Raw genomic sequence first — 26,152 nt, forward strand, 5'->3', positions numbered from 1 at the left:
ATGTGCGACTGTTTCCACCTGGCCTTCCCCAACTGGCATGGCGCGCCCTCCGGCACAGGTGAACATCTGCCCTTTTTCTTTTCATGTTTGGACTGAGGTCGGCACGGCGCACGAGTGGGTAGCGTGTCCGCCTCACACTTTTTGGCTTAAGGCTTTGAGTTTTGCCTGCATGGATAGCGCAGTTTCCTTTCATACTTCCCGTAAAATGCGTAACGGTGTCGTTAAAGGCTCGGAAATATCAAGGCCGGGATCGGGCCTCGTGAATTGTTCATCCTGTGTGTAATAATGGAAACTAAAGCAAATCAAGTGTTTACTTTATAGTTTCTGTTCAACAAATTTGTATGTTTCCATTTTGGCGGAAAATCTGCAGGAAAATGGCATTTTGTACCAATCCCTTCAAAACAAATTGAATAGTAACTACATAACGCAACTCTTCATTATACGAAGGGTTGCTTCAACTACATTGCTGCCTACAATGAAAAAGAGCTCCATATTTGTATGTAGGTGCTCATACAGTTATGATCGACCGGCGACCAGTCTGTTGTTGTATCCTAAGGTGTATCCTTGTCAAAGTCAAGCGCATGAAAAAGACTGCGGTTCAAGGCCGCCCTACCGTATCGGCTAGGGCGGCCCTCCTCAAATGGGGATTACAAGTATCCCTGAGGAAAACATGAAAGCGCTTCAGGGGGGGTGCGTGAGATTTAAACAAGGTTTCTACATGTATCAGCAAATCTAATTTAATGATTTTAAATGCAATTTAGAACAAATTTAATTCCCGGGTCAGACAGTACAGGACAGTACAGTCTTCTTTTCAAATCAAGAGCAAATTAAATGGAAGAAGAAACAACATGTGTACTACGCTGTTTATACTTGGCTCCAAAAATAGTTCACAAGTGTTGAGTCATTGAAAAAAGATCGAGAATCACTGCGTTGTGGCGTTAAACGTTGTGGCCCGGGGGTAAAACTCAACACAGCATATTTTCTTTAGTGGTAGACCAAGGCATGTCTACTTGGCATTTTTTTTAAGGTGATCGATCTGTGTTTAAATCCGCCACCTTTTCTTTTTTGCAGAAAAACTGTACATAAACTGATGTGTTGTTTTTTTTTTTACTTGAACCGGTTTTACAAGCATTTATTCGTTCACGGAACCATTTTTTTTTACATCAATTCAACAATACTTATATACTAAAGCATTTGCCGGACTATTTTCCATGACGTCTGATTTCAAATTCAGATTGTTGTAATAAACAAAATAATGGTGCATATGCAATCAAAAACAAGTGGTTATGCATTTATATGGATTTGATAGTCCACAAGCAAAACGAGTTTGACATCCCTGAGGTGCACAGTGTTGGGAAACGGACGGACGTTTGGGCTCAACAACATGCTGACTCAGCATCGACGCGTGCGATGTGTGTACGCGCGCGTGTGTGTGTGAGGTGCTAATGCCGACCTGCAGTGAGCGCTGGGTGTGTCGTCTGCAGAGATGTCATCATCTCTTCTGGCGAGCTCGCCATGCTGCTGCTGCACAGACGCGTGGCGTTTTGTGGCAGCCTCAGGACACTCGAAACCGCAGCAAAGAAAAAAAAGAACGCTGTGTTTAAATCCGCCACCTGTAACCCTGCAACACTTTCGAAAACAGATGGCAAATGGGGCGGCAGTGTCATTCTTTGCTGTTGTTGTCGCAGCCTGCTGACTTGTCTCCTGATTCATCACAAGTTAGTGGTTCCCTTCAGGCTGTGTAAATGGGGGCAATTTTTGCAGGCTTTACGCTACGAGCACATTACGGCCATACCTTACAGCGCCGGTGTCGCGATACACGCCGCCGCCTTTCACGCAGACGGCGGGGATCGGACTGACCGCCGTTGCCCCGATACCCAGACCGGGCCGGTCCCGGATAGAATACGAGGGAGCTTGCGCCCGGTGGAAAAGTGCGCCAAACAAATCACGGCAAAGACTTGAATGTCGGATTTCCCGCACTGTAAGGCGCACCTAACAGCCTTGAATTTTCTCAAAAGTTGACAGAGCGCCTTATAATCCTGTGCCTTATACAGCGCATAAACCGCCAGTTTTCATTTTTGGCGGACGAAAAAATAAAATAACTGAATATATGAATCTCTATGTAAATTCTTCCATTTTTACCTGTATTTTTTACAATTAAAATTTTGATAAGCTAAATATGCCCTGATTTTCAAGCAATTCCTATGGGGACAAATTGCAAAAACCGCAGCGTTTTTGTAAAAGAAAGCTCAGTTTTATCGAATAAATCCAGAAAGTGTTTTTAAATCAACAAAATACATTTTAAGATTTGTGGTTGCAATTTTATGAAAAAATTAAGTTTTATATTGAAGTGAATCATAATTAGATTCTTTTCAACTCATGGCATTGATCTGAACAGTCTTTCAATGTCATCAAGCGGTATCCCCCCAATGTAGTACTTTTCACAAATCTTTATTCTTCGTTTCTGATTGTCTATTACTAAAGTTTGAGTGATTGATCTGATTGTTTTGTGGACATTCCCTTTAGCGCAGCTCCGTCTAATGGACGCATCATTGTTTTTGTTTGGAATGGTCCCACGCACCGCCACTCATTCTTGGGCGTCCTTCAAATTGGAGGCAACGCAATGGACTGACTGTTGGTTAGCATATCCGTCTTGCAGTTTCCAAGTTCTGAGATCGAATCTGCCTCCCGCATTCAAGAAAAAAAATGATATAAGCTTCATTGAACGCCCAAAATTGTCCAAAGGTGCAAATGGTGCTGATTTATACTGCATGTACTGTGATTGGCTGGTGACCAGTCCAGTGTATATGCTGCCTCTGGTTCAAAGAGTGTACATTATTAGCAAAGTACTTAAACACTGTGTGAGTTTGTTTTGAGAAGATTAAAAGTTCATAAGCTCATGTCAATAAGTTTCAGTTTCAAGTTAGCTGCAGCCTGAGTATCATGTGTCCTGAGTATTATGTTCGGATTGGTCCAACGCATCACCGCTCATTCCTTCCTGAATTTGATCCCATTTTCAAGTTGGGTTGGAAGCTGTTTGAACATTTTTTGTCATGTCAAGTGATTGTGGAGTGATTCAGTTTTGCAGTGTATGCCGTTTCAAAAACATAATACAATAAAGTAGTTCAATAGTGGAGAGATCTCAGCATACTGCCTGGCACTCTTGATTGTTATTTTCATGTTATTAGATTTTTCGAAAGCCAGATTGACACAGATTGGCGAGGTTAATGTTTTTATTTTTTTGTAATTGGCAAAGTTATTAGCTGATTGTGTAGTTTGGTACTATCTGAACGCCAGCAAATAACGAAACAGGTTGTTTAAGGAAGATTAAAAGCAAAAAAATCGAGTTGATGTCTTTCAGTATCAAATTGAGTATCATGTTTCAATATGTGCTGCAGTTGACATCTGAGGTTCCGAAGATGAAAAAGCGTGTCCTTTGGTTTTTAGACTGCAAGACAGTCAAGGTCAGAGAGGGAATAATGAGATTTGTGCTGGGAAGTCAGCCAGGTTGGCTCCCACATTCTATTGTGTCCCAAGACTCGTCTGCAAGTGCAAGAAAATGGTTGAGCGATGAATAAAAATAGGCTTCGTTTTGTCTTGAAGATTTATGTGGTATTTATGGAAAAGTGGAAGAAAGTGTCCCAAAAAATGTTAAAAAGAACAGATGAAAAAAAAAAAAACGTTTTTCTTTAATAACTTGACAAATCTGATATGTCCAATACCTGCACGTTTTCAATTTCAATGTATAAATTTACCTGGACCATATGAAAATTTGATGGTAGCACATAAAGACTGTAAGATGACTAACAACAATTTGATATACAGTTACATATTGTCCAAGCCTGAATATGAAACTAAATTTTAACTTATATTCTGACATCCATCCATTTTCTAGAGCTTCTTATCCTCAACAAGGGTTGCAGGCTTGCTTGTTCCTATCCCAGCTGACTTCCGGTGGGGCATACCCTGAACCGGTTGCCAGCCAATCGCAGGACACACAGAGACAAACAACCATCAACGCACCCAATCACACCTAAGGACAATTTAGTATGTCCAATACACCTGCCATGCATGCGCATAGAGTGTGGGAGGAAACCGGAGTGGTCGAAGAGAATCCTTCCACACAGGCGGGCGTGCTAACCTCTGCGCCACGAGCCGCGAAATTCGGACACATTCCCATAAATAAATATGTATGCATGTATATATATTTGTGGATGATTGTTGACATGATCACTTGGTGGGAATAAGCACAGTTTAAGATCTGCAATTTGAAGATTATGTTGAGGAATTAGCTTGAATTTGTTTTGCCGGCGGATGAGAATAGCATATATTGAGAGCGCAAGGTTGAACTCTAATTGTGTTTGTTGGCTGAAATCCTATTACAATACGCTGGACTGCGGTGAAAGGGGCTTATGTCCGTCCAAGCACAAGCAAGCAGCTGTGTGACTTTTTGATGACTTGGCTGGACAATCGAAGAGGAAATAATCTCTTAACCGCTTTAGGTTTTGTTTTTGCAAGGCGCTACGATTGGCACGGAACGTGAGCGTCCGGGTGTCACGGCATTGCGCCGGTGAAAGAGACAAATAAGATGAGGCGAAGTGCTCAGAGGGGAAAGGAGCCACACCCGCGTGTAGGGCTGCAGCGTCAACCTGCAGCGAATCATCTGCAGCATCTCCCTAGCCTGACAAAACGCCGCTTCAGTCGTGAAGCCAAACAGGCGCGTTTATCAAACGGTTATCGATGAAAACAGCCATTAAAGGGCACGTGTTAGTTCAAACGTGACTTTTTTTCACGTCTAACAAATTGAGGGGCTGTGGAGCCCCCCATCTCGCGTCAAATGAATCAACTCAGTAAATCTTTTTGTTTCATATTCCTGAAAATGTGACTGTAAGCGAGACGTTTTATTTGTTATTGATTTTTTGCTACTCCCTCCTCTACAGTAGGTTCTCCATCCGAGACCTGGCAGGTAGGCTGGGCGAAGATTTTCATTTCCAAGTGAAGCTGCGGAAGAAATACCAAGCCAAAGCTAAAAGGAGCCGCAGCAGTAGGGCAGATTTTCGTAGACGCGCGCAGTTAGAAATGGAACACAAATGAACAAGTGAACACAACTGATTTGCTTCCTGGTAGGGATGTTTGGATCACATATTTTTGCAAACAAGTATTAAGTCCTAATCTGATACCTATGTAATGTATCGAAGAGGAAAATATAAACTGCATCCGAATTGTCTTACATTGGATTTATTTCTTTTATACCAGAGATATGCCAACATGACACCTTTTGTATTGCAAGTGGTAATGTTTGCTTGCTGCGCTGTCTCTCATCTACATTCGAATATTTCCATATTATAGATATGATTGCGGATTGTGTTTGTGCAGTGAGCACAAACATTTGAGAAAGGAGTTCCTCTCAGGTGTACTGTTGCTCGCTGTCGTGTAAAGCTCATCGCACACAGCGAGTGAAAGGAACAAGCCATGATGATTGAAGCCCTGGCACTGCCGGACACCCTCCCGTCGCAATTCACTTCAAAACGACATCCTGGAACATTATTTGCGGGATGAAGCCAGGAATAGATGCTTTAAACTCACAACTATTAGCTTGGGGCTATCAGAAACAAAAAGAGAGCTGAGGTGTGCATCTGTTGGTCCTTTCAAACATCTTATCAAAGGATTTTTTCATAGGTCGCAGTCCCATACGTGAAAGGCACCTAAGAACGGTGGCTTTCTGAAAATTGACCAAATTCCATTGTAGTATTTCAAGGACACAAGCAGAGTGTCCCTTGTGTGAAAGTTATCGTTGGAAGCTGGAACTAAGGTGTAAAGTTGAACTTGTCTACAGCCCTCTCAGTTGAAACCAAGCGTCACTGTTCTAAACAGTGTAAGGCACGGGCAGGAAAAATAAAGTCAAATGTTGCATTTTTGATTTTGCTTTCAAATGCCGCTGTGCGTGGCTCCTGTAACACCAAATAATCATTTCATAAGTACAGTTCAGTTGTATTTAACTTTTGAATCACATATATTTGCGTTTAAGATTTAGCAATTCTTTTGTCATTAAAATATGTATGAATGCATATGTATGTGAATCTTACATTTTCCATATTTTTTATGAAGGCATTAGTCGATATGAGGGCGGCGCGGTGGAGTCGTGGTTAGCGCATCTGCCTCACAGTTAAGGGACCCGAGTTCAAATCCACTTTGCTCCACCCTTCCTGTTGGGGTTACATGTTCCCCCGTGGGTTCTCTCCCGGCACTCTGGCTTTTTCAAACACTCTAAAAACATGCACGACAGGTGCATTGGACACACTAAATTGCCCCTAGGTGTGACTCGTTGCGTAAACGGTGTTGCCCCGCCTACTGCCCAAAGTCAGCTGGGATAGGCACCAGCAACCCTCGTGAGGATAAGCGGCTATTGAAAATGGATGGATGGATGGATTCAGGAAGTGTGGCACAGGCAACACCAAATAATCAGTACAGTTCAGTTGTATTTACCTTTTGAGTTACATATACTGTACGTTTCAGAATTTCCAATTGTTTGTTATTAAAATATATTTGAAGGCACATTTTTCTTAGCATCCTACATTTGTTGGTAGTTTTTTTCAAAGGCGATAATCAGTATGACAGAGTGACACGTTTGTGCATACGGTGCATAAGGAGTATGTGCACTCCCGCCCTCTTTGTCTACGCCAGGCAGAACAAAGTCGCTTGTTACGTTGAAAGCACTTCAAGTTGTTTGGAGGACTTGAACAAACAACATCGGCAGGTAGGTGAACTGCTTGAGTCAACTCAATATCTTAGTTATTCAGACTTTTTAGTCGATACAGGGGTTACATTGTGTAAGCTGGCAATGTGCCATTTGGTCAAATTAATGTGGATCAGTGTTTTGAATGTTTGTTTCTTCTTATCACCAAGTGGAATGTGATTTGATGTTTTTCCCCCTAAAGCGAACATACAGCCATCGCTTAACACTAATGCACTTAAAGAAGCAGCGGGAGCTCACATGACAAACGTTAGCACAGTGAGTGAGGTCTTATTATGAAAGTGTGTAAACAACATGAAGTAAGGTACACCTTGTACTGTATACGATGTTATATCACGCGAATTTTTACAATCGGATTTCAAGAAAATCATCTGGGTACGTTTTGTGTCAACAAATGAAAATCAAAGCAAGACAAATTATTTCAAACAAAACGAAAAAATCTGCATATATACATTAATATCGGGAATGGTGTATTTCTTTTCATACATTTTCAGTTATTTCCAATAGTTATATTCCTTTCCATATTGGCCTCTCAAACTAAAATGGCAGCTGGTGCAACTGGCGGAGTAAGTGAGCGCACTAAGGAAACTATTACAAAAACGATTCCTTTTATAAGGATAAATGAATAAAAAAATGAATGGCCAAAACAAAATATCTGGCATTACTTTACATTTGACGTCTTTTGGAGAGTGCCGTTTTAAGTCTCAAATCAATGCTGTGAAGCTAAGCTTGATTTTACAAGAAGGCAAGGGAAGCAGTCATGCATTTCTTGGATGAGGATGAGCCTCTCACAAGTGCTGACTCCTCAAAAGAGACAGGAGGGATGAGAGGAAGAGTTCACTCTGATCACGTAGTGGCCTTTATCTTGGCCTCAGTGAAAGATGAGAAGGAAAATGAGTAAGAGGTATTTACCTTACTGCTGTGCAAATAGAGATGTTCAATTCAGGGAAAATATATTGTATATGTTGTGTGTTAGATCTTGATAAGTACCATGAATAAATCTTTTTATACACCACCTAGGGCGGATATGTACTGTACGTACTAGCGCAGGAAGCAGGAATAGTGTTTAGGACTCTCTGGGGAAATGTAGTGTCTGTGGATACTAGCATGTTACAGTAGGTGATTAAAAAATGATGGCTTCACTACTGAAAAGCTATTTGACGTTGAAGACGCTGATGATACTACTAAGAAATGGAGTTCAACTACCTATAACTAAGCTACTTCTTCAAATACTACTCAAACGTTAACTCAAAACAACACGCGCAAGTATAAGTCTGAGGACATGCAATCGGTCTTTCTGACCATAACAACAAGCAACCAGATGCATTTGTACTCAGTTTTTTTTTCCCTTTTTGGAAATAGGTCTCATGTATGGATCAATAAAGAGGATCACTTAACAGAACATGGAGGAGATGGCCCCCCAGGGGAAATTGTTGCCCGGAAGAACACTACAAAGTCTAGATGCAGCAGACTTCAAGCTCAGGGGAGAGACAACAATTAAGAAAATACAAACGTTGAAGTGGTGTGTTGTGTTTCTGTCTGTAGGAGCTGGACGCAGGCTGAGAGCGCCGGACCTTGGCTCAGAGGACCGCTCGGTGAGTCCAAATGTACATGAGAGTAAGAGTGCTGATTGACACTGAGTTACTTTTTGTTTTTTCAGATTAGATTCTTGAATATCAAAAGATGGTTTGGTATCGATTTCAAATGTAGGGAGTAAAAGTAAAAAGCTGCCAGACAAAAACTCAAGCAAAGTAGAGATACCTGAAAAATCAACTTGAGAAGAATGACAAAGTATTTATGTTTTGTTACTTCCTACCCCTGAAGTCATATCACGTCTGCGATCAATTCACCAAAGATTTCCCTTTAGCTGTCTTCTGCCAATCTGAATGGTTGTCTACAGGCATGTGACGAGCCATCTCATTTCACCGAGAGTGAGCGACCACGCCCTCAGGGATCATCTCCCGTTGAAGAACATCCAGAAACAGAGAAATATAGCGACAGTGACAAGGAGGTAACGCACATTACAGCACACGCGTATGGAAACTGGCCAACAAACGCTCACATAAATTACTGATTGGAGCAATTTACGCTCCAGATCAGGAACTCATTTGAGTCAGCTGTATTTCTTCTTGTGTGCTCAATACAACAGTGACCATGCTGTAATTAGGGCCCAAACAAGTATCGCTTCATTTCAGTGTCATCATAGTTTTTAGGCCATATTAATCACCTTTTAGAAAGTGAAATCCTGAAAACTGAGTCCCAATGAGAAAAGACACAAAACCTTTCAAGAACCAGTTTGAAAAAGACACAAGTCTTCAATTTTGGTTTGAAGTGGTCGTTTCTAGGTGTTTTTTGTGTTGTGTCCAAAACACTTTGACTGATTCCTACCAAATTTCAACACAACTTCTTTTGACATATACTAGATCAAACAAAGCGTGTCTTGTATTTATCATCACAAGTACTGTCCTGTGTATGTTTCCGCCAACAAAAAAACTTATGCTGTATGTGACGCGACCTAGATCAAAATGGCCTCCTACTAAAGAGATTGAAAGGGGGTCTTCCACTGTCATAATTGTACGGTATCTGCCGCAACTTCCTAAATTTGCGTATATCATTCAACAAAGAGAACAAACGAGAGCGGTGAATGTACTCTCCAAACAGATTTGTTGTTATTTGTTGCAGGAGGATGACCCACACCACAAGAGAGGCAGGGGAAAGAAAGGTAAAAAGTCCGGCTTTGGCTGTGGGTTTGACCGCCGCTCGACTCCAAAGATGAGCAAACTCAAGGTGAGTAATATGGAGTCAATTTCCAGGACTTGCTAAAGCACACCGGTTGTTCCTAAACAGCCACCTACCATATGGTGGTGTTTCGGCAGGAAGCGTACAGCCCAGAGTCAGGGATGATAGTGAAAACAGCCAAAGATGGTGGTGCAGAAGGTCTCGTTTATGGCGGAGGAGGAAAAGAGGGCATCTTCATTAAAGAAGTGGTACCAGAGTCACCTGCCTCTAAAAGTCTACAACTGAAAGAAGGTGTGGTTCCAGTTTAAAAAAAAAAAGAAGAGATATTTACACTTTTTCCAAGCTGAAGGAAACTATAGTTTGAAGCTCTGGAGTGTATTAACTGAATTATTATCTTACCAACATGCTTTTAAAATGTTCTACTCCTTTAAATGCAGGTGATCAGCTTCTGAGCGCCACCGTGTATTTTGACAATGTGTCATATCAAGACGCCATTCAGATTCTGGAGCATGCGCAGGCGTACAAAGTGAAACTCTGCCTCAAACGCAAACCCGACATCACAGAAACGGAGCCCCTTGCCGAGTCTGACATTATCCCTGTAACCATCTTAAATTGCATTTTTAGATGATTTATGGTCTCTTGGTTTTTTCTCAGTTTGAACTGATATTCCTGTTCCCAACCAGGAGGATGAAACCTTCACTCCAGAGATGCGGGAACATGGGAAATCCAAGAGACGAGGTGATGCGCGCATTTCTTGGCCAAAGTTTCCCTCCTTGGGGAGAGGAAAAAAGTCCCGTTTTGCAAGGTCTCACAGTTCGTCGGAGGCTGATGAGCAGAGGAAGTTGGAGCTGAGTCCCACCACGAGCGACACAGAGTCCCCAATAAAGACTCAAGATGCCCTAAAAGGCAAGAAAAGGCATAAGATGAAACTTCCATCCCTGACAAAGAGAGGCCGCATTAGCTCATCTGAGGATCAGGACACCGATGCACCAACAACATGCACACAAGAAGCTGCCGAATTGCTCTCGCCCGAAGGTCTTCAAAGCCCTATGGAAAGAAAGCCTGATAAGCACAGGATAGAGGAGATGACTCTGGTAGAAGGTCCAGACTCAAAGGTGACCAAACCCCTAGCTATACAACACAAGGTGGAGCTCATTGCTATAGACAGTGCTTTGAAAACAACCGACCTGACGGTGGCTCTGGCGGGTCAAGAAAGTCCTACCGGACCACTGTCTCCTGAGGGTAAGAAAAAGAAGAAGGAAAGGTCTGAATTAAAAATGAAATTGATGGGGAAGGACAAATCAAACAAGAAAGAGGCCAAAGCAAAATCACCCAAAAGGCTAAAAACACTGGGCGCAAGTTTAGAAATAGCAGATCAGGGTATTGACAAGCTTGAGCATACGACTCAAATCGAACAGACATCCCCAGTCAAAGGCAAAGGCAAAACTAAAAAAAAAACTTTCCTCCCCAAGCGCGAAGACATTGAAATTCCTGGTATGGAGGACCTGTCGGGAAGGACAAAAGTCAAAGGGGCCCTCGATGAACTACCGGAAACAGTGCAACTTTCGATTGACGTTGACAGCGTGAAAGAGGCTGTTTCAAAACTGCCGGGATACAAATTACCCAAGGTTGATATGTGTGGAGTACCTATTCCTGAAGAAATCACTGTGATAGACGCCAACGCTCAAAGAATCTCTGTAAAAACGCCCACTAAAGTTGCAGATAGCAAAACGAAACAGGATGCACCCATCAGTAAGGCAGAGGACACCTCTACTCTCGAATTATCGAAGACTGTATTCAAGTTACCAACGATCAAACCAGGTGACATACCTTCGGAAGAAGTTCTAACTGTGACCCAGATGGACCAAACAACTACAGAGACAGCACAAGAGGATGAACCTGCACTCAACTCAAAAGACTCTGACAAGAAATCAAAGACAACAAAGATAGTTTTGCCAAGCATTGGGTTTTCAAAGGCAGACTTTAAAATCCCTGATGTTGGCATGTATTTGCCAAAGCCAAGTATTTCTGGGCCAAAGGATGATGAGGTCAAAGGAGAAAGAACTATATTCCTACAAGAAAAAATAAGCGAAGTTGACATGTCTGCTGTGATAAGTACTGGTGAACTTGAATACATTGATTCGGCTGAGTCCCCAGTCGAGAGGGAGCTTGATGGAAAAGGAAGCCCATTCCAAATACAGAAATTTGAAGTATCATTGCCAAAGCTAAAAGCTCCAGAAATCGATTTAAGTTTAACAAAGAGCGCGGAAAAAGTAAAATCACCTAATGCTCCATTAGGTGAGTCTAGAAATATCCCGGAGGAGCAGCTAGCTGTTGACATTGCAGGGTCGCCAATAGGTGAGGAAGCAAAAGGACGAAAGTTTAAAATGCCACAGTTTGATTTTACGATACCAGAAATTACCGGACCACAGCTCAATATGAACTTTTTCAAAAAAGAGGAACATGCGAAAAAGTCAGAGCCTGAATCCGAGGCTAATGTTTATGTCCGAATGCCACATATATCCAATATTTCCACTAGTGAGGCCGAAACCGAAGTCAAACTTCCAACAGCGCCATCGGTTGTGACGCAAATTAAACCACCAGAAAGAGAGGAAGACGTTGATGGAGAGGGAATTAAGTTGAAAATGCCAAAGTTGGGGGTAAAACTGCCAAATGTTAAAGGGCCTGAGATTGATTTAAACGTATTGAAAACAGATGTTGACAGCAATTTCCTGGACACAAGAACTGATGTAAAAGTTCCACAGACTCCTAAAATCGATGTAAACATTGGACAAACTGGTCATTTGAAGACAGAGATTGACATTAAAAAACCTGATTTACAAACGCAAGCTTTAAAACTTGATGAGCACAGAGAAAAATTCAAAGACCTAAATGCAAGTGTTGACATCAAATGTCCAGATGTTCCAAAAGTTGATGTTGGAAAAGTGAGTATTGGGATTGCAAAGGCAAAAATTGAAGGGCATGAGACAGAGACTGAACCTGTCTATGCTGAAATTGAACATAAAGGTGGCAAGTTCAAAATGCCGAAATTTGGCATTTCTATGCCAAAGGTGAAAGGGACAGAAATTGATTTAAGTAAAGGAAAGAAAGAGATGACTATACCAGAAGCCAAAGCTGAAGTCAAAATATCAAGTGACAAGAAAAAAGAGCTTTCAGTTGAAGGTGATATTAAAATGCCAGAGATTATTCTTGCAGCAACGGATACAACATCACCAACAAAGTTTTGGAGGCCATCCTTCAAAATACCAAAATTTGGGATTGTTTCCCCAACTCTTGCTGGAGCTGTGCCCGATGGAGGCAAAGATGTAAAAATGGAGGGACTTGATGATCCAATTCCTGAGGAGGTATTAGCAGTTAGCATTGAACCAGTGAGCATTGAAACGGATCGTCCATCAATAGAGATGACAATGACTCAAGCTGAACATGAGGGGAAAGGAAGCAAGTTTAGGTTGCCCAGTCTTGGTTTCTCCGTGCCGGAGGTCAAGGGGCCAAGTGTTGATTTTAGCAGATCAAAAACAGCTTCAGAAGGCGTACCGCCAAAATACAAATGTGAAGTACCTCTTCCTGAAGTTGACCTGAAAGACACCTCTGATACGGCTGATATTAGATCCCCTGAAATTGACGTTGAAACAAGGGCTCTTGAGGAATCTCCATCCAAATTTAAACTACCATCAGTGAAATTTCCAAAATTCACATTAACCAAGCAAAGTAGCAAAGAGTCTGAAGTTGATATTAGTCTCCCAGAAGTTGATGTTTCTGTTCCAGAAGGTAAAATGGAAATCACTTCTCCTAAATTTGAGTTTCAACCAACAGAAATCAATGTCAAAATGGATGATGAGGCCAGCAAATTTAAAATGCCCAAGTTTGGCGTTTCTTTGCCAAAAATGAAAGGGCCCGACATTGACATAAGCTTCTCAAAGAAAGATAGCGAGATCAAACTCCCAGCAGCTGAAGTTGTACTTCCAGATGTAAATGTTAAACTGCCGTCAACAAAAGTAGAAATTGAAGGCCCTGAAATCAAAGCTGAACCAGGTAGTGTTGAAGGATCACCTTCAAAATTTAAATTTCCAACATTCAAATTACCCAAATTAGGGGTAGCTTTGCCACAGGTCAGTGTGGAAGTACCTGATATGGACAAAGAAATCATGGTGGAAGGAGCAGATATAAAATCACCAGAAGTAAAGGTTGAAGCCAAACTTCCTGATACATCAACAGATATTGATGTCACACTTAAAAAGTCTAAATTCTCATTTCCCAAGTTCTCCTTAACCAAGCAAAGTAGTAAGGAATCTGAAGACGATATTGGTCTTCCTGATGTTGGTGTTTCTGTCCCAGGGGGGAAAATGGAAATTACTTCTCCCAAAGTAGAGTTTCAAACACCAGAAGTTGATGTAAACCTAGATGGTCAGGAGAGCAAATTCAAAATGCCAAAGTTTGGCATCTCCATGCCCAAAGTAAAGGGGCCTGACATTGACATAAGCTTATCAAAGAAAGATGGCGAGATCAAACTACCAGCAGCTGAAGTTGAACTTCCAGATGTAGATGTTAAACTGCCGTCAACTAAAGTAGAAATTGAAGGCCCTAAGATCAAAGCTGAACCAGGTAGTGTTGAAGGATCGCCATCAAAATTTAAATTGCCAACATTCAAATTACCCAAATTAGGGGTGGCTTTACCTCAGGTCAGTGTGGAAGTACCTGATATGGACAAAGACATCAGGGTGGAAGGAGCGGATATAAAATCACCAGAATTAAACGTTGAAGCCAAACTTCCTGATACCACGACGGACGTTGATGTCACACTTAAAAAGTCTAAATTCTCATTTCCCAAATTTTCCTTAACCAAGCAAAGTAGCAAAGAGTCTGAAGATGATATTGGTCTCCCAAAAGTTGATGTTTCTGTCACAGAAGGGAAGGTGGAAATCACTTCTCCCAAAGTAGAGTTTCAACCACCAGAAGTTGATGTAAATCTAGATGTTCAGGAGAGCAAATTAAAAATGCCAAAGTTTGGCATCTCCATGCCCAAAGTAAAAGGGCCTGCCATTGATATAAGCTTATCAAAGAAAGATGGAGAGATCACACTCCCAGAAGCACAAGTTGAACTTCCAGATGTAGGTGTGAATATACCATCAGCTAAAGTGGAAATTGAAGGCCCTAAATTCGAAGCTGAACCAGGTAGTGTTGAGGGATCTCCATCGAAATTTAAACTGCCAACTTTCAAGTTACCAAAATTAGGGGTGGCTTTACCACAGGTCAATGTGGAGATTGACAAAGATGTCAAAGTGGAGGGAGTAGCTGTAAAATCACCGGAAATAAAGGCTGAAGCTGAACTTCCTGAAGTTGATGTCAAAATGAAAAGGTCTACATTCTCATTTCCCAAACTCTCATTAACCAAACAAAGTAGCAAAGATTCTGAAGTTGAAATTGGTCTCCCAGATGTTGATGTTTCTATTCCAGAAGGAAACCTAAAGATCACTTCCCCCAAAGGAGAGTTTCAACCACCAGAAGTCGATATGAATATAGAAGGCAAGGAAAGCAAGTTTAAAATGCCGAAGTTTGCCATTTCTATGCCAACAATGAAAGGGCCTGATATAAACGTAAGCTTATCAAAGAAAGATGGTGAGATCAAACTCCCAGAAGCTGACATTGAACTTCCAGATGTTGATGTGAATATAGATGGTCAGGAGAGCAAATTCAAAATGCCAAAGTTTGGCATCTCCATGCCCAAAGTAAAGGGGCCTGCCATTGACATAAGCTTATCAGGGAAAGATGGTGAAATCAAACTCCCGGAAGCTGAAGTTGAAATTCCAGATGTTGATGTTAAACTGCCGTCAACTAAAGTAGAAATAGAAGGCCCTGAAATCAAAGCTGAACCAGGTAGTGTTGAAGGGTCACCATCAAAATTTAAATTGCCAACATTCAAGTTACCCAAATTAGGGGTGGCTTTGCCACAAGTCAGTGTGGAAGTACCTGATATGGACAAAGAGATCAAGGTGGATGGAGCAGAAGTGAAATCACCAGAATTAAAGGTTGAAGCCAAACTTCCTGATACATCGACAGATGTTGATGTCACACTTAAAAAGTCCAGATTCTCATTTCCCAAGTTCTCTTTAACCAAGCAAAGTAGCAAAGAATCTGAAGTTGATATTGGCCTCCCGGATATTGATGTTTCTGTTACAGAGGGGAAAATGGAAATTACTTCTCCAAAAGCAGAGTTTCAACCACCAGAAGTTGATGTCAATATAGATGGTCAAGAGAGCAAATTCAAAATGCCAAAGTTTGGCATCTCCATGCCCAAAGTAAAGGGACCTGGCATTGACATAAGCTTATCAAAGAAAGATGGTGAGATCAAACTGCCAGAAGCTGAAGTTGAACTCCCAGATGTAGATGTTAAGATACCATCAGGTAAAGTGGAAATTGAGGGCCCAAAGATCAAAGTTGAACCAGGTAGTGTTGAAGGATCACCATCAAAATTTAAACTTCCAACATTTAAATTACCCAAATTAGGGGTGGCTTTGCCACAGGTCAGCGTGGAAGTACCTGATATGGACAAACAGATCAAAGTAGATGGAGCAGAAGTGAAATCCCCAGAATTAAAGGTTGAAGCCGAACTTCCTGATACTGCCATAGATGTTGATGTCACAATGAAAAAGTCAAAATTTTCATTTCCCAAGTTCTCCTTAACCAAGCAAAGTAGCAAAGAGTCTGAAGTTGATGTTTCTGTCCCAGAAGGAAAAATGGAAATCGCTTCTCCTGAAGTAGAGTTTCAAACACCAAAGATTGATGTAAATATAGATGGTCAGGAGAGCAAATTCAAAATGCCAAAGTTTGGCATCTCCATGCCCAAAGTAAAGGGGCCTGCCATTGACATAAGCTTATCAGGGAAAGATGGTGAGATCAAACTCCCAGAACCTGAAGTTGAACTTCCAGATGTAGATGTTAAACTGCCATCAGCTAAAGTGGAAATAGAAGGCCCTAAGATCGAAGTTGAACCAGGTAGTGTTGAAGGATCACCATCAAAATTTAAACTCCCAACATTCAAATTACCCAAATTTGGGGTGGCAGATATTAAGTCACCAGATTCAAGTGTTGAAGCCAAACTTCCTGATACCGCGACGGATATTGATGTCACAATGAAAAAGTCTAGATTTGCATTTCCCAAATTCTCCATAACCAAGCAAAGTAGCAAAGAATCTGAAGTTGATATTGGCCTCCCAGATGTTGATGTTTCTGTTCCAGAAGGGAAAATGGAAATCACTTCTCCTAAAGTAGAGTTCCAACCACCAGAAGTTGATATAAATATTGATGACCAGGAGAGCAAATTCAAAATGCCAAAGTTTGGCATTTCCATGCCAAAAATGAAAGGACCTGAAATTGACATAAGCATATCAAAGAAAGATGGCGTGATCAAACCCCCAGAAGCTGAAGTTAAACTCCCGGATGTTGATGTGAAGATACCATCAGCTAACGTGGACATAGAAGGCCCTAAGATCGAAGTTGAACCAGATAGTCTTGAAGGATCACCTTCAAAATTTAAATTTCCAACATTCAAATTACCCAAATTAGGGGTGGCTTTGCCGCAGGTCAGTATGGAAGTACCTGATAGGGACGCAGAAATAAGTTTGGAAGGAGCAGATATCAAATCACCAGAAGTAAAGGTTCAGGCCAAACTTCCTGATACTGCAACGGATGCTGATGTCACATTGAAAAGGTCTAGATTCTCATTTCCCAAATTCTCATTAACCAAGCAAAGTAGCAAAGAGTCGGAAGTTGATATTGGTCTCCCAGATGTTGATGTTTCTCTTCCAGACGGGAAGATGGAAATCACTTCTCCCAAAGTAGAGTTTCAAACACGAGATGTTGATGTAAATCTAGATGGTCAGGAGAGCAAATTTAAAATGCCAAAGTTTGGCATCTCCATGCCCAAAGTAAAGGGGCCTGACATTGACATAAGCTTATCAAAGAAAGATGGCGAGATCAAACTCCCAGCAGCTGAAGTTGAACTCCCACATGTAGATGTTAAACTGCCGTCAGCTAAAGTAGAAATTGAAGGCCCTAAGATCAAAGCTGAACCAGGTAGTGCTGAAGGGTCACCATCAAAATTTAAATTGCCAACATTCAAGTTACCAAAATTAGGGGTGGCTTTGCCACAGGTCAGTGTGGAAGTACCTGATGTGGACAGAGAGATCAAGGTGGAAGGAGCAGATATAAAATCTCCAGAATTAAAGGTTGAAGCCAAACTTCCTGATACATCGACAGATGTTGATGTCACACTTAAAAAGTCCAGATTCTCATTTCCCAAGTTCTCTTTAACCAAGCAAAGTAGCAAAGAATCTGAAGTTGATATTGGTCTCCCGGATGTTGATATTTCTGTTCCAGAAGGAAAAATGGAAATTACTTCTCCGAAAATAGAGTTTCAAACACCAGAAGTTGATGTGAATATAGATGGTCAGGAGAGCAAATTCAAAATGCCAAAGTTTGGCATTTCCATGCCCAAAGTAAAGGGGCCTGGCATTGACATAAGCTTATCAAAGAAAGATGGTGAGATCAAACTGCCAGAAGCTGAAGTTGAACTCCCAGATGTTGATGTTAAGATACCATCAGGTAAAGTGGAAATAGACAGCCCTAAGATCAAAGTTGAACCAGGTAGTGTTGAAGGATCACCATCAAAATTTAAACTTCCAACATTCAAATTACCCAAATTAGGGGTGGCTTTGCCACAGGTCAGCGTGGAAGCACCTGATATGGACAAAGAGATCAAAGTAGATGGGGCAGAAGTGAAATCGCCAGAAATAAAGATTGGAGCCGAACTTCCTGATACTGCCATAGATGTTGATGTCATGATGAAAAAGTCAAAATTTTCATTTCCCAAGTTCTCCTTAACCAAGCAAAGTAGCAAAGAGTCTGAAGTTGATGTTTCTGTTCCAGAAGGAAAAATGGAAATCGCTTCTCCTGAGGTAGAGTTTCAAACACCAAAGATTGATGTAAATATAGATGGTCAGGAGAGCAAATTCAAAATGCCAAAGTTTGGCATTTCCATGCCCAAAGTAAAGGGGCCTGACATAGACATAAGCTTATCAGGGAAAGATGGGGAGATCAAACTCCCAGAAGCTGAAGTTGAATTTCCACATGTTGATGTTAAACTGCCGTCACCGAAAGTAGAAGGCCCTAAGATCAAAGCTGAACCAGGTAGTCTTGAAGGATCACCATCAAAATTTAAATTGCCAACATTCAAGTTACCCAAATTAGGGGTGGCTTTGCCACAGGTCGGTGTGGAAGTACCTGATATGGACAAAGAGATCAAGTTGGATGGAGCAGATATAAAATCACCAGAATTGAAGGTTGAAGCCAAACTTCCTGATACATCGACAGATGTTGATGTCACAATTAAAAAGTCAAGATTCTCATTTCCCAAGTTCTCTTTAACCAAGCAAAGTAGCAAAGAGTCTGAAGTTGATATTGGTCTCCCGGATGTTGATGTTTCTGTTCCAGAGGGGAAAATGGAAATTACTTCTCCGAAAATAGAGTTTCAAACACCAGAAGTTGATGTGAATATAGATGGTCAGGAAAGCAAATTTAAAATGCCAAAGTTTGGCATCTCTGTGCCCAAAGTAAAGGGGCCTGACATAGACATAAGCTTGTCAAAGAAAGATGGTGAGATCAAACTCCCGGAAGCTGAAGTTGAAATTCCAGATGTTGATGTTAAATTGCCGTCAACTAAAGTAGAAATAGAAGGCCCTAAGATCAAAACTGAACCAGGTAGTGTCGAAGGATCACCTTCAAAATTTAAATTTCCAACATTTAAATTACCCAAATTAGGGGTGGCTTTGCCACAGGTCAGTGTGGAAGTACCTGATATGGACAAAGAAATCAGGGTGGAAGGAGCAGATATAAAATCACCAGAAGTAAAGGTTGAAGCCAAACTTCCTGATACATCGACAGATGTTGATGTCACACTTAAAAAGTCCAGATTCTCATTTCCCAAATTCTCCTTAACCAAGCAAAGTAGTAAGGAATCTGAAGTCGATATTGGTCTTACAAATGTTGGTGTTTCTGTTCCAGGGGGGAAAATGGAAATTACTTCTCCGAAGGTAGAGTTTCAAACACCAGAAGTTGATGTAAACCTAGATGGTCAGGAGAGCAAATTCAAAATGCCAAAGTTTGGCATCTCCGTGCCCAAAGTAAAGGGGTCTGACATTGACATAAGCTTATCAAAGAAAGATAGCGAGATCAAACTCCCAGCAGCTGAAGTTGAACTTCCAGATGTAGATGTTAAACTGCCGTCAACTAAAGTAGAAATAGAAGGCCCTGAAATCAAAGCTGAACCAGGTAGTCTTGAAGGATCACCTTCAAAATTTAAATTTCCAACATTCAAATTACCCAAACTAGGGGTGGCTTTGCCACAGGTCAGTGTGGAAGTACCTGATATGGACAAAGACATCAGGGTGGAAGGAGCGGATATAAAATCAACAGAATTAAACGTTGAAGCCAAACTTCCTGATACCACGACGGACGTTGATGTCACACTTAAAAGGTCTAAATTCTCATTTCCCAAATTTTCCTTAACCAAGCAAAGTAGCAAAGAGTCTGAAGATGATATTGGTCTCCCAAAAGTTGATGTTTCTGTCAAAGAAGGGAAGGTGGAAATCACTTCTCCCAAAGTAGAGTTTCAACCACCAGAAGTTGATGTAAATCTAGATGGTCAGGAGAGCAAATTCAAAATGCCAAAGTTTGGCATCTCCATGCCCAAAGTAAAGGGGCCTGACATTGACATTAGCTTATCAAAGAAAGATGGTGAGATCAAACTCCCAGAACCTGAAGTTGAACTTCCAGATGTAGACGTTAAACTTCCATCAACTAAAGTAGAAATAGAAGGCCCTAAAATCAAAACTGAACCAGGTAGTCTTGAAGGATCACCTTCAAAATTTAAATTCCCAACATTCAAATTACCCAAATTAGGGGTGGCTTTACCACAGGTCAGTGTGGAAGTATCTGATATGGACAGAGAAATCAGGCTGGAAGGAGCAGAAGTGAAATCACCAGAATTAAACGTTGAAGCCAAACTTCCTGATACCACGATGGATGTTGATGTCACAATGAAAAAGTCTAGATTCTCATTTCCCAAATTTTCCTTAACCAAGCAAAGTAGCAAAGAGTCTGAAGATGACATTGGTTTCCCAAAAGTTGATGTTTCTGTGACAGAAGGGAAGATGGAAATCACCTCTCCTAAAGTAGAGTTTCAACCACCAGAAGTTGATGTAAATCTAGATGGTCAGGAGAGCAAATTCAAAATGCCAAAGTTTGGCATCTCCATGCCCAAAGTAAAGGGGCCTGACATTGACATAAGCTTTTCAGGGAAAGATGGTGAAATCAAACTCCCAGAAGCTGAAGTTGAACTTCCAGAGGTAGATGTTAAACTGCCGTCAACTAAAGTAGAAATAGAAGGCCCTAAGATCAAAGCTGAACCAGGTGGTGCTGAAGGGTCACCATCAAAATTTAAATTGCCAACATTCAAGTTACCCAAATTAGGGGTGGCTTTGCCACAGGTCAGTGTGGAAGTACCTGATATGGACAAAGAGATCAAGGTGGATGGAGCAGAAGTGAAATCACCAGAATTAAACGTTGAAGCCAAACTTCCTGATACCACGATGGATGTTAATGTCACAATGAAAAAGTCTAGATTCTCATTTCCCAAATTTTCCTTGACCAAGCAAAGTAGCAAAGAGTCTGAAGATGATTTTGGTCCCCCAAAAGTTGATGTTTCTGTTCCAGAAGGGAAGATGGAAATCACTTCTCCCAAAGTAGAGTTCCAACCACCAGAAGTTGATGTAAATCTAGATGGTCAGGAGAGCAAATTCAAAATGCCAAAGTTTGGCATCTCCATGCCCAAAGTAAAGGGGCCTGACATTGACATAAGCTTATCAAAGAAAGATGGCGAGCTCAAACTACCAGCAGCTGAAGTTGAACTTCCAGATGTAGATGTTAAACTGCCATCAACTAAAGTAGAAATTGAAGGCCCTAAGATCAAAGCTGAACCAGGTAGTGTTGAAGGGTCACCATCAAAATTTAAATTGCCAACATTCAAGTTACCCAAATTAGGGGTGGCTTTGCCACAGGTCAGTGTGGAAGTACCTGATATGGACAAAGAGATCAAGGTTGATGGAGCAGAAGTGAAATCACCAGAATTAAAGGTTGAAGCCAAACTTCCTGATACCACAATGGATGTTGATGTCACGATGAAAAAGTCTAGATTCTCATTTCCCAAATTCTCTTTAACCAAGCAAAGTAGCAAAGAATCTGAAGTTGATATCTGTCTCCCGGATGTTGATGTTTCTGTTCCAGAGGGGAAAATGGAAATTACTTCTCCGAAAGTAGAGTTTAAAACACCAGAGGTTGATGTAAACCTAGATGGTCAGGAGAGCAAATTCAAAATGCCAAAGTTTGGCATCTCCATGCCCAAAGTAAAGGGGCCTGCCATTGACATAAGCTTATCAGGGAAAGATGGTGAAATCAAACTCCCAGAAGCTGAAGTTGAAATTCCAGATGTTGATGTTAAACTGCCGTCAACTAAAGTAGAAATAGAAGGCCCTAAGATCAAAGCTGAATCAGGTAGCGCTGAAGGATCACCATCAAAATTTAAACTGCCAACATTCAAATTGCCAAAATTAGGGGTGGCTTTACCTCAGGTCAGTGTTGAAGTACCTGATAGGGACGGAGAGATCAAGGTGGATGGAGTAGATTTAAAATCACCAGAATTAAAGGTTGAAGCCAAACTTCCAGATACCTCGACAGAAGTTGATGTCACGTTGAAAAGGTCAAGATTCTCATTTCCCAAATTCTCTTTAACCAAGCAAAGTAGCAAAGAATCTGAAGTCGAGATTGGTCTCCCGGATATTGATGTTTCTGTTCCAGAGGGGAAAATGGAAATTACTTCTCCAAAAGTAGAGTTTCAACCACCAGAAGTTGATGTGAATATAGATGGTCAAGAGAGCAAATTCAAAATGCCAAAGTTTGGCATCTCCATGCCCAAAGTAAAGGGGCCTGACATTGACATAAGCTTATCAAAGAAAGATGGTGAGATCAAACTCCCAGAAGCTGAAGTTGAACTTCCAGATGTAGACGTTAAACTTCCATCAACTAAAGTAGAAATAGAAGGCCCTAAGATCAAAGCTGAACCAGGTAGTGCTGAAGGGTCACCATCAAAATTTAAATTGCCAACATTCAAGTTACCCAAATTAGGGGTGGCTTTGCCACAGGTCAGTGTGGAAGTACCTGATATGGACAAAGAGATCAAGGTTGATGGAGCAGAAGTGAAATCACCAGAATTAAACATTGAAGCCGAACTTCCAGATGTAGATGTTAAACTGCCGTCAACTAAAGTAGAAATTGAAGGCCCTAAGATGAAAGCTGAACCAGGTAGTGTTGAAGGGTCACCATCAAAATTTAAATTGCCAACATTTAAGTTACCCAAATTAGGGGTGGCTTTGCCACAGGTCAGTGTGGAAGTACCTGATGTGGACAAAGAGATCAAGGTGGATGGAGCAGAAGTGAAATCACCAGAATTAAACATTGAAGCCAAACTTCCGGATAACACGATGGATGTTAATGTGACAATGAAAAAGTCTAGATTCTCATTTCCCAAATTTTCCTTAACCAAGCAAAGTAGCAAAGAGTCTGAAGATGACGTTGGTCCCCTGAAAGTTGATGTTTCTGTTCCAGAAGGGAAGATGGAAATCACTTCTCCCAAAGTAGAGTTTCAACCACCAGAAGTGGATGTAAATCTAGATGGGCAGGAGAGCAAATTCAAAATGCCAAAGTTTGGCATCTCCATGCCCAAAGTAAAGGGGCCTGACATTGACATTAGCTTATCAAAGAAAGATGGCGAGATCAAACTCCCAGCATCTGAAGTTGAACTTCCAGATGTTGATGTTAAACTGCCATCAGCTAATGTAGAAATAGAAGGCCCTAAGATCAAAGCTGAAACAGGGACTGTTGAGGGACAAATCACTTCACCCAAGATACACTTTCAATCACCGGAACTTGATTTAAAAATTGATGAAACCTCATCAAGTAAAGGTGAGGTTAGCACACTCCCAGATGCTGACCTTCAACTCCCAGATTCTGAAATGAAACTCCCATCACCTAAAGTAGAAATAGATGGTGCTAAGATTGAAGCTCAAAAAGTCAGTGTTGCAGTTTCTCCATCCAAATTCAAATTACCATCTTTTAAGTTACCCAAATTTGGAGGGTCTCCATCAAAAGTTAGTGTTGAACTACCAGGTGCGGACATAGACACCGAAACCGATGCCTTGAAAGTGGAGCTACCTGGAGGTGAAGCAAAACTTGTGGTTTCAACACCCGGAATTGACAAAGAATGTCAATCAGTTAAAGCGACCATGCATGGAGGTGAAATTGAAGGAGCAGGAACTCAACTGAAACCATTACCAGATGTTGACACTGAGATCAAGCTGCCAGATGTTGAAGGCGAACAATTGGAAAGTACCGTTTCAGCCCCAAAAGCACTGACAGTAGAGGTGGACGTCAAATCGAGCCAAGGGACAGGGAATGACGATGTGAGTCCTGTCTCTCCGAGCAAGTTCAAACTGCCATCCTTCAAAATGCCAAGATTGGCATTTTCGCGGCAAAAACCAGAGGGCGAGAGTGTATCACCTGACACAAAACATAAAGACAGTCCATTGGAGATGAAAGCTGAACTGAACGGAGATGGTAAATCACCACAAGCCGCTCACACATCATTTAGAGTGGTCCTGGAAAAGTCTGATATTGAATTTGATGCGGCGAAAAATGCAAAAGGGAAAGAACAGCCAGACACCTCAAAGGAAGAAATACAAAGAAAGGACAAAGAACCAAAGCAACCAACTGCGAAAAGTCCCGAGCGGACGGGATGGTTTAGATTTCCGACATTTGGGCTCTCCTCACCTTCAGAACTTGCCAAAACACCCCCCAAGAATGAGGAGATGGATAAAAAAAGTCCTTCGGGGGAACAGGAAGAGGACATGAGCCCTAGCTGTTCTTTACAGTCGTCGGACATCTTTGCTGACATCAGCTCAACGGTCACAAGCGAGTATGTCACTTTGCCCTCATCTTCCCCGACCAAGGTGACGGTCAAATATTCCGATCAGGACCTACCTCCAGACCTCGATGAGACAAACGTCATAACTTCCACTGCCAGGTCCGAGCTGATAACAATCGATCCAAACCTACCCGAGAAGATCACCGTCCTGTCGTCTGAGCTGTTGTCTTCATCCGAGGAAACGCTCAGACTGGCGTCGGAGAAAATACACGTCTTTACTTCCAACGTCCAAGCGATTCCCGAATCGCATCGCGCTCAACTTTTGTCCACGATCCATTCGACGGGCGAGAGCAGCCAGAGATCATCGTCGTGGACAGTGGAGAGTTCTCAAAGCAGCAGTAGAACGGTGTCGCAGAAACGAATCGTCCGCGAAACATCTTGCGAAAGCACGGAAACCTTTGTAATCACCAAACAGATCACCAAAACGTTCGACCCCGCTGAGTTCTTCGCCGACGACGAGTCGGGTTCGTCCATCCAGCGTCTCCGCGAATCCGTTCACTCGGAGAAAATGAGATTTTTTGAAGGTGCTGAGAAGTGAGGTGCTAGCTAAATGGGCTTCCTTTGTTCAAGAATTATAAAAAAAAACATTTGCCAGTGTTTGGTGGGGGGCAGGTATTAAACGTGCATGTTGCCGATTGAAAAAGAGATGGCCAGCAAACCTCGATGAAATTGTTAATAAGCTATGTATCTAGGTGTCTTATGACAGGGCTTCCGTAAATATGCTTAAATGTGGTGCAGAAAATGTTTACTCGCAGCATTTGTGCGCTATCATCACAAGGGTGTTAACGTTCAGGCTATAGCAAAAGGAATGTTTACGATAGTTCCAAAAACTGTGCGTATGTGTGTGCGTGTGTGTATGTATCACTGAGGTCTTCTTGATGGAGTAAAGGAAAAACTAGCAAAGAAATGTAAGTTACGATAAGAAAAAGCGTACTACTGTAACTATATTTGTATTCATATTTTTGCTTAAAGCTCATTTGCTACAGTACCTAAACATATGCATCAGCAACGCATTCTCAGCCAGTGTGAATAATGATACAGCAGTCTGTGTAAATAGCTTTTCATGACCTTTGGACTATTCCATGCGTAAAATCCAAATGTTTGCAATATAGCCATAAATAAATACGTATTATTAGTCAAAGCATGTGTGAAGAGTTCATGTGTTGCTGCAAATTAGTCCTGTGAGGTCAGCGCTCCAGGTGAGTTTTTTCACTCACGCATACTGTATATACCTTGGTGATGAAACTTGCTTTGTGCAAAGGGAACAGAAAAATTGAACATATTACATAATACTGAAAGCGGACAAACTAAATTCCTAATGTTTGTGTACAAAGAGCAGTGTGTCTGAGTGCTTGCATTCATCAATTGTGACATTAAAAAATAAATAAATAAATCTTTGGCATGCTAGCAAACAGATAAATGTGTGAGATCAGAGGAGTGATATGGTTTACCCAGTGGTGACTTTGTGCAAGATAATCATAGGTATGCAAGTCTTATTTGATTCAGAAATGCGGCACTTACTTGAATGATTAATTCTCGTTTGACAA

At 41.5% G+C, this 26,152-nt stretch overlaps 1 protein-coding gene across 1 annotated transcript; it reads left to right on the forward strand.

Annotated features, from left to right (window-relative positions):
- Positions 1–25,940, forward strand: LOC148412388 (uncharacterized). The gene is made up of 11 exons (XM_088433605.1): positions 1–58; positions 8,300–8,349; positions 8,655–8,765; positions 9,437–9,541; positions 9,631–9,784; positions 9,931–10,091; positions 10,177–12,882; positions 13,000–15,037; positions 15,188–21,735; positions 21,904–23,392; positions 23,588–25,940. Exons 1-11 carry the CDS (start codon positions 1–3, stop codon positions 25,141–25,143), a joined length of 14,976 nt encoding a protein of 4,991 aa, XP_088289731.1. The 3' UTR covers positions 25,144–25,940.
- Positions 25,941–26,152: the final 212 nt, after the last annotated feature.

Source organism: Hippichthys cyanospilos, chromosome 14 (assembly GCF_059441005.1).
Source record: "Hippichthys cyanospilos isolate Australia breed blue-spotted pipefish chromosome 14, RoL_Hcya_1.0, whole genome shotgun sequence".
NCBI lineage: Eukaryota > Metazoa > Chordata > Actinopteri > Syngnathiformes > Syngnathidae > Hippichthys > Hippichthys cyanospilos.

Excerpts from the sequence above, each read along its gene's own strand:
- LOC148412388 (XM_088433605.1), top strand. The coding sequence starts at position 1 with ATGTGCGACTGTTTCCACCTGGCCTTCCCCAACTGGCATGGCGCGCCC. Across the intron at positions 8,350-8,654 it reads TTGGCTCAGAGGACCGCTCG|GCATGTGACGAGCCATCTCA; the intron begins GTGAGTCCAAAT and ends GGTTGTCTACAG. Across the intron at positions 10,092-10,176 it reads CCGAGTCTGACATTATCCCT|GAGGATGAAACCTTCACTCC; the intron begins GTAACCATCTTA and ends GTTCCCAACCAG.